The sequence below is a fragment of the Chenopodium album genome, chromosome 6, assembly GCF_948465745.1.
Source record: "Chenopodium album chromosome 6, dcCheAlbu1.1, whole genome shotgun sequence".
Taxonomy (NCBI): Eukaryota; Viridiplantae; Streptophyta; class Magnoliopsida; order Caryophyllales; family Amaranthaceae; genus Chenopodium; species Chenopodium album.
The window spans coordinates 26,849,222-26,858,073 of NC_137839.1; the positions used below are offsets into that span (position 1 = coordinate 26,849,222).

At 37.3% G+C, this 8,852-nt stretch overlaps 2 protein-coding genes across 3 annotated transcripts; one reads left to right on the forward strand and one right to left on the reverse strand.

Annotated features, from left to right (window-relative positions):
- Window positions 1–476: 476 nt before the first annotated feature.
- Window positions 477–4,376, reverse strand: LOC145634774 (uncharacterized). Of its 2 annotated transcripts, none has more exons than XM_081686158.1 (6): window positions 3,062–3,123; window positions 2,231–2,449; window positions 1,963–2,139; window positions 1,658–1,882; window positions 1,405–1,533; window positions 477–1,105 (listed from the first exon to the last, which is right to left on the reverse strand). In XM_081686158.1, exons 1-6 carry the CDS (start codon window positions 3,065–3,067, stop codon window positions 872–874), a joined length of 990 nt encoding a protein of 329 aa, XP_081542284.1. In that variant the 5' UTR covers window positions 3,068–3,123; the 3' UTR covers window positions 477–871. The 2 variants fall into 2 exon arrangements, with proteins under 2 accessions (XP_081542284.1, XP_081542285.1); XM_081686159.1 differs by lacking the exon at window positions 3,062–3,123 and adding an exon at window positions 4,257–4,376 and having other exon boundaries at window positions 479–1,105.
- A 141-nt stretch (window positions 4,377–4,517) lies between these two features.
- Window positions 4,518–6,904, forward strand: LOC145634773 (pentatricopeptide repeat-containing protein At2g13600-like). Its single transcript, XM_081686157.1, has one exon. The coding sequence runs from the start codon at window positions 4,585–4,587 to the stop codon at window positions 6,388–6,390; it is 1,806 nt and encodes a 601-aa protein (XP_081542283.1). The 5' UTR covers window positions 4,518–4,584; the 3' UTR covers window positions 6,391–6,904.
- Window positions 6,905–8,852: the final 1,948 nt, after the last annotated feature.

Sequence of the window (8,852 nt, forward strand, 5' to 3'; positions counted from 1 at the left end):
AGAAATGGCGAATTTGGTTTATATTTCCAGAAAATGGGAATTTAGAAAGCCAAAATGCTTAATTCCTCTTAAAAACCTCCTTAAGTAACCGTTAAACACTCTATCTCTTAACTAACCGCCCATTATCTATTCAACTTCCCCACTAATTATCTTAATTACAGTTATTTAGTTAATGACTGTTTAAAATTTAAATCTTCCGATTTGATTAAATCATTTACTTCCCTCCATTTTTATTGGATTCAAACCCGACCCGTCATCCTTCCAAATCGGGTCTGGGGGGCAAGTTGTTTGGGTCCAATTAAGCTAATTGGGCCTAGTCATTAAATGACCCAATATTTCAAGGTCAAGGCCCAAGCCTCCAATTAAGCCAAGTCAGCATAAGTCAAGCGGCCCAAATTGTCATGGTCGGCCCATGACTGAGTCCGGCCCAATCATCCTCCTTCCTTTGTCATGCTAAGGTATAAAAGCCTTCAATTGAGTCATTTATCATCAATTCACAGAAAAGCCTCAAGCATTAATTCTCTTGCATAGCTTTCTCTCTCTCTAAACACTGTTTGACTTCGGCATCGGAGGGGTCTTCCTCAGATCCACCCCCGAGGCCAGTTTACGTGTATTTGCTGTGCAGGAAACCTTCGGCCCAGCATCATTTGGACCGGATTAGTCTTCATCCACTTCATTGGACCTTCGGCTAGGTCCCATTGTTTTCACCCGAAACAGCAACTATATATGACACACTAGAATATGCATCTTACATGAGCAAGAGAAATCCCACATTAAGTAACAACTACATGAAGGCCAACCATCTAAGGCCTACATGCCAAGCAAGAGACACTTTTTTATGACAATAATTCGAACAGTTTTGTCAGCAGCACTAAGAAGAAAACCTTTCTCTATCATGGGGAGAAGAGAAGTCGATATTTGGGCCACGAGGAATGATCTCGTAAGGATTAAGGGAAGGATGACTTCCATAATAGTGCTTCTTGATGTGATCCATCTTCACTGTGCTGCTCATGCCAGGAATTTGGAAGATATCTTTAGTGTAATTGAACAAGTTTGGATACTCGCGGATCAGTTTCTTGTTGCATTTGAAGTAAACAGCATACACCTATGAGCAGATCGAGAAAAGTATAGTTAAAGCGAAGAGCACAATCACACAGAAATGAACCAAAATTATCTAAAGCATGACTCACAGGATTATCAGGTTGTACATTGGTTAAGAAGAAGATTATTTTAGTCACCCTTATATCATTTTCAGATGCAGCTAAATGTTATATCATGTGGCTAAAAGGTAGGAAATTTGTAACACAAACAACTTGAAATACATTTATGTAAGCCTGATTTTTTGGATAGTGAGACTGGCAACCAGTGAGCTAACTGCTACTCTGCTACCCATGGCTAATTTACCTCATCAAACCGTATTAGTGTAACAAATAAACAAATATCTGCTTCAGTTAGCGAGCTACCACATAGATATCTCTGTGTAGAAAGTATCTCTTCACATTTTCCCAGCGCTTCGTATAGTCCATCAACAGCCTAAGAAATGGACCATAAACAGATATCATCAGGACACAAGGTTGAGCACCAGAACCATGCCTATTAAAAGCCAACAAAACAAAGATGGATCATAAGGTAAGATTCAAAAAACAACGGTATTAACCTGATCATATGGTTCTTGTTTAGTGGCGAATCCACATCTGTAGACACCATTGTTGATCTTATCATATATCCATTCATTAACCTCATCAATTTGAGTTCGCAAGTGATGGGGATAAAGGTCCAAATTCCTATTCTCAGCTACATCATTGAACTCAGAGTTTAACATGCGAATAATCTCTGAGCTCTCATTGCTTACAATTGTGTGAAGTTTCTTGTCCCAAACAACCTGTAGAAAACAAGTTCGTAAATCAAAACATAGGGTAACGAAAATTGTCATGTTAGTGCCATAGAATGAGTGATACATACAGGAACTGTATATTTGCCAGAGTAATTAGCACTTGCAAGCTCATAAAGATGTCTGATAGTCTTTACACCATTCAAAGGGTCCGGCTCAGCACCTGGTTCTTCAGTATCAGAGTTGGGAAAAACCCATCCCATATGTGAATCACCTTCTTTTGTTCTTTCCCATTTGGTTTTGACAGACTGCAAGTGCAAGGAAATGATATGTTATACTAAGCTAGAGCTCTACATATGATGGTATAAACATTGTATCAGTTATAGATGCCCATCTTACCGAGAAACTGATCGCCTTTTCAAGCCCTTTAAGCTTCAAGAAAGAAAGGCATCTACATGCCCAAGGACAAGCATAAGATATATATAGGTGATATCTTCCAGACTCAGGCAGAAAGGCTGATCCTTGATCTCTTGAAATAAAATTGCGGAATGCTGATGGAGGGCGAATGTAAGCACCAGTCTTTGCTGTTGTATCTTCTGCAGTCTGAGCCATGGTACACTAAAACCGAAAAGTGAACAGGTTAGCAATGTTTGCTAAAGTATGACGAGAATAAATTTCATTAAAGAACCTATTATGTGAAATGAGAGTAGATGCGGAGAAACATATAGGACAACTTAATAGCAGTGAAATAAGACTTCAAAGTTCAAATAATTTTACAGTATTCTGTAGCATGTGATTGAGCCAATTACTACTGTCTTCTTTATAGAAAATATGAAAAACATATATAGTTTTTCATAGATAGATCAAGGGACATGACATATGCACAACACAGGGAAAAAAGATAGCTTGAAAGCTGCAATTCCGACATGGTTTTATTAGTGTGATACCAATTCAGGAACCGTCATCTCATTCCATTCCCCCCCCCCCCCCCCCCTCCACCCAAAAAAAACCCCACCCACACACAATGGCACAAAGGAACGCAGCTTATAAATAGAACTACAATTACTATATTAAGCGGAGATTGAACTAAAAATATAGGAGCTTGAGCCAGAAGGTCAATTGAAGCAAGGGGAGATTGAACATTCCAAAATAAATAAAAACGTAATGCAACAATTGATGTCATAAATCTTGATGCAAAGTCCTCGTACTTCTCAAGTCCTCAACACTTACTTTCATTTTAATCTCATTCTATTTGTTTGTTTTTGTGCTAGGTGATTTGAGGGGCAGAATTTTCATAAACTTGAAGCAGAAATTGCTATACTTGTCCAATGAGCTGCTCCAGGCCTCCAGCAGATAAAACATCAAATTATCAATTGTATCATAAAAATCATTATGATATAAATTGGTGCGAATAGCAACCAATCAGTTTTATGTCTTTACAATTCTTAAATGTTTAGATTCAAATGTGTATACATAATAACATTGATCACGTATACATTACAAATACAGATCAGGTAATCCTTCAAGAAAAGATGTGTAAAACAGTTTTGTCAACTATTTAATCATTTTAAGGGGCTAGTTTTTAGGATTACCAAGTTGGCAAGCTGGGAGTATAATGTAATAATTGGGTCTGATATTGGTAAACTAGCTTAATGTCTTCACAACATTTCTGAGGAATTCTAAGGTCTAATAACAAATTCTAAAACTCGCTTCCTATTTTTGCTACAAGGGGATTCTTACCAGGGACAGTCTCAATAATCTGGGTATAGCCAGTGAAAGAGGGGTCTTGTGACTAAATGAAATGACATGAGCACTATTGTCTTTGGTTGTCCTTTAGCTTTTCAAGTTGTGCAAATCCTGCAGCTAGATCAGGATTAATATCTAGATGATTTTCGGTGATTTATGTAAAACAAAGCAAAACGATGTATCAACTTGTGCAGCTAATAAAGAACATGATCAAAATTAGCACTTCCTTCCTATTCGGGTCTTATACTGTACTACCACAGCATTCAGGTTACATAGTGACAGAATTAGCTTGCTTCTCATGTTTATTACCATGATAATACAGAACGAGCTGATCATACATCGGTGTTTTACGGAACCAAATTGGTGAAATTTCTTTATTGATCAAGACTTTTGATTCTCGACATCAGTTAGTATACTAATTTTGTTAAGAGGTAAACAACATGATGCTAGTACACCAGACAAACAAGATCTGTTAAATTGCACATAATACACACTTGATATAGTAATGAACTAGCTTCAAAACTAATCGTACCTCATATGCCAAATCTATATGATCAATTTGCTCAAACAGATTAGCCAATTTTATGTACAAGAAATACTAGAACAAACCATTCCCGCAATAAATTAAAATTCAGAACACCATTCATATATATAAAACAGTGAATTATTCAAAACATACCCAATAAAATTTCTATTGATCTTACTAGCCGCCGCCTCTTCCGCTGTTGCGTGAGGAAAACTGAGAGTGGAAGTAAGAGAGAAAAAAAAAAAGTTGGTAAAAAGCTTCAATGCTTTAGTGGGTGTAATAATAAACAAATCAAACTACTCCGTCATTTGAGAATAAGTGTCACTTTGATAATGTAATTTGAACTAATAATACAACAATTAAATAATGTCGTGACAGCACGCCAGTTTAGATTGCTTTTGCTTTTAATATTGAGGAACCAGAAACCAAATTAGACATTTGTTTAGAAAGAAACTTCATCTTTCCTCTGTGTTATTTTGTGATGCTTTTTCCTGCTTGTTATTCTCAAGTGAGGAGAACCCACCACTTATATTTATCTTCTTTCTATAAATTTTTCACAACTACAATCTCAAAAGCTTCCATTAATCTGGGTAATGATGTATTATTAACTGAGCAAGAAAAAGGGTATTATAATTTTCTCAAAAATGCCCATCAAACTTCAGATTTACCCCATGGAAAAGCAATACATACCCAGATCATCAAAAACTGTTGTTTACATTCCTCCATTTATCTGCAGAATTTTCTGCTTAATATGTACCTTAAATTCGGGGACCTTGATAGTGCACTCTACTTGTTCGACGAAATGCCCCAGAGAAATGTTGTGTCTTGGTCTTCGTTTATTGCTGGTTTTGTGCGCCGTGGTTTTGCTAAGCAAGGTCTTTTTTATTTCTCCAGTATGTTTAGCACTGATGTGAGGCCTAATGAGTTCACTTTAGTTAGTGCACTTAATGCTTGTTCCTTTTCTGGGTTTGTTTCTCAGGCTTATCAGGTTTATTCATTGGTAATTAAACTGGGATTTGAATGGAATGTTTATGTTAAGAATTCATTTTTGACTGCTTTGATTAGGAATGGAGAATTAACGAATGCTATAAAGGCTTTTGATGGGTGTTTAGATAAAGATATTGTGTCTTGGAATGCTTTGATGTCGGGGTACTTGCAGTTTTCACCCTCAGAAGTGCCCAGCTTCTGGTTGAGGATGATTTGTGAGGGCGCGAAGCCTGATGGGTTTACATTTTCAGCTGTTCTAAGTGCCTTGGGTGATGTTGGTGATGATAAGTTTGGAATGCAGATGCATGGTCAGCTTGTTAAGTTTGGCCATGCAAGTGAAACATGTGTTGGGAATTCAGTAGTTGATATGTATGTGAAGTCTGGGGACTTGGCTAAAGGGCTGAAAGCTTTTCGTGAGATCAGTTGCAAGAATATTCGGTCTTGGACAACGATAGCAACCGGGTGCTTGACTTGTGGGGCGCCTAGCAACGCGCTAGAGCTCCTTGGAGAAATGAAGATTGCAGGTACAAGGCCAAATCAGTTTAGTCTTGCCACTACCTTCAAAGCATGTGCTAATATTGCTTCTTTGGATGAAGGAAAGAAAGCACATGGTTTGAGAATTAAGCTTGGAAGTGAGATGGATGTATGTGTGGACAATGCTATGCTTGATATGTATGTCAAATGCGGCTGTATTGATAATGCAATGACAGTGTTTAGGCGTATTAAGGATCGGACAACCATTACATGGACTACTATGGTTATGGGATTTGCTCAAAATGGCCAAGCATTAGAAGCTCTCCAAGTTTTCGATGAAATGATAACTGCAGGCGTTGAGCCAAATTACATTGGTTTTGTGTGTGTACTTTATGCTTGTAGTCAAGGTGGATTTGTGGAGGAAGGATGGAAGTATTTTTCTTTAATGAGTCACCAATATGGAATATTACCGGGAGAGGATCACTATGTTTGTATGGTTGATCTGCTTGGACGAACTGGACATATCAAAGAAGCAGAAGAACTTATCTCAAAAATGCCTTTCAAACCAGGACCATTAGTTTGGAAGGCCCTACTTGGCGCTTGTCATATTCATGGGGATTTTGAAGCAGGAAAGCGAGCAGCAGCGTGTACTATCCATCTTAAGCAGACTGATCCATCGACATATGTCTTGTTATCAAACTTGTTTGCGGATTTGAATCACTGGGAAGGGTCAAAAGAAATGAGGGACATGATGAAAACTAGAAATGCAAACAAAGTTCAGGGAAGCAGCTTGTTATTATCTGGATATTCCTTGCTTCTTCCGTGATTTTTAAAGGTCTTGCTAATTCTCATACGTTCATTTGTTCCTCTTTGAGCAGTTATCGCGAGTTCTTGAGCTTCTTTGGGAAGGAAGAAACATTACCTATGGGCAGCAAAAAAATTTGCATGATCCGCAGCAACAACTTGCAAAAAGTTCATCACACTAAACATCATAATTCATTTGTTGAGCTTAATCATAAAACGTGTATGCTTTGAGCTTCTTCAGATTAGCTTGCATCTTAGTGTCAATAAACCAATAAAAATTAAACAATTTAAGGGTTTATATCTGTTATGGGAGATTTTGTTCGACCGTTGACCGACGTTGACAGTCAAGACTAAGATATACAAGAGTACAAGACCATGTCAAGATAGTTACTAATGGTCCCTAAAATTAAGGAGACAATCTCTCTTGCTAAGAAGAAGTCTATTAAAGTCGTTGACCGTATGAACAATCTATAATGTCTACATTCAATAGAAGACCAAGTAAAATGGTGAATAACCACTTCCTACTTTCAAGGAGGTCATCCCCACTATTCTCCAACCGACCTACTATCTACTGTTGGAGTTCTATAAATAGAAGAGTCTTCCTTACATGAATTCATTCACATCCTACTTATATTACCTCCTCCTAAATACAATACACTACATACTACTCCTTTATTCCCATGTAATGTATCCAACCTCCATCCACATGGACTTTCCACTAAAAGTATCATTGCCCAACTACTGTATTCTAATCCCAACACCACTCATCTAAAAGACCACTACTATAATGTACTTCTGCAATATTACTGATCCACTACGCCAAATGCGCACCTGACCATACTATATAGCTACGACCAAGCTTGTTATTTATTTCTATGCATGCTTTATTGATATCGATTATCATACACATATTGTACTTGTAAACATTGGCTTTATGCCCGTATTATAGTGGATTGGTGGACTCATCTCCACCCGCGGTGTTTACCCACCTTTATCGAGGTTTCCTGCGTCACCATATTGTGTCTCCTCTCTCTCTTTATTTTTCCGTCATTTATATTCCGCATCTGACGTTCCTTATTTTAATTTAGTTGATCCATACGTAGCCTGTATCCCATAACAAATCCTACTTGACGAAATTTAGCATAAACAATTTGGCGCCGTCTGTGGGGATGCAGCTAGATTGAAATATCAACCCTACAAAAGTTCCTTTCCAAACACATTTAAACACATTCCCGTCATCATGATATATTCAATCCCGTAAAGTGACTTTATAAGAATTATTGTTCGTGGTCCCAGCGATGAGAAGTGGTGATCGACGCCAACTTAACTCGAAATGTTGTGACAAGGGCAATTATCCTTGACGACCTTAGAGTTTTGGTAATGTTACTCCTTCTGGTTTAATTTAACTAACTATTTTGCGTCTTCTTTAAGCTATGAAAGACTATATCATCACCATCAAATTAAACATCAAACTTAAAGGGAAGGACGCCATGGAAAACACTACTTTAAGTCATGGGTCTCGTTTAAGTCATGGGTCTCGCAATATCCCAAAAATCTAGGGTTTGTCGTTATACACAATATTATTTTTTCGTTTAATTAACGTTATTTTTAGGTTATGTTATCGGCATCGACGATGACAGTCAGTGTCGACGACGAAAGCCCGATTCGACGACGAAAGCCAGTGTCGACGACGAAAACCACTTTCGACGATGACATCCAGTTTCGACGACGACATCAATTAGTGTCGACGACACCAGTCAGCAACGTCGTTAACAATCAAGTGTCATCTATTAATGACGCCATGAAGACAAATGTAACTTTAATGATGATACAAGTAAGATTTTACCTATTGCAAAATTCAGATTTATTATTTGAGACTATTCTATTCTGCAAATATTTTTTTAAAATTTTATCTATAACTCATGACATTAGCTTATGTAGCGCTTAGATTTATATAACTTGTGATTAGGGTTGTACAGAGTGCAGTTTAGACCGCACCAAACCGCAATTTTGCAGTTTGGTGCGGTTTGTCGTTTGAAAATTGCGGTGCGGTTTTTAAAAATGACCAAACCGCGGTTTGCGGTTTGGTGCGGTTTCAAAAAATATTGAGACCAAACCGCACTGCAAACCGCACTTTAATGCGGTTTGCGATTTTTTATACTATGTTTTCATTAAAATTATATAAAAGAACTAAATTATATGAGCTAATCTTTAACTATTAGTTGATTAAAGATTAATTAAAATAGTTTAATATTTGAATTATAAACTAATAATTATAAAATGAAATAAAAGCTTTGTTTTTAAAAGAATAATTACAATTTTAATAAAATGCGGTTAAACCGCACCGCACCAAACCGCATTTTGTGGTGCGGTTTGGTGCGGTTTTTTTAAAAGTGCGGTTTGGTGCGGTTTGAAAAAATTACAAACCGCATCGCGAACACCCCTACTTGTGATGACTAATGTATGTTGTACCAAGCGTATTTT

What these genes read in the sequence shown, in the direction of transcription:
- LOC145634774 (XM_081686158.1), bottom strand. An exon ending in AAAAGGCGATCAGTTTCTCG is followed by an intron (nt 2,140 to 2,230) that starts GTAAGATGGGCA and finishes TTGCACTTGCAG; the next exon opens with TCTGTCAAAACCAAATGGGA. An exon ending in AACAAGAACCATATGATCAG is followed by an intron (nt 1,534 to 1,657) that starts GTTAATACCGTT and finishes TCCATTTCTTAG; the next exon opens with GCTGTTGATGGACTATACGA.
- LOC145634773 (XM_081686157.1), top strand. Translation starts at nt 4,585, where the DNA reads ATGCTTTTTCCTGCTTGTTATTCTCAAGTGAGGAGAACCCACCACTTA.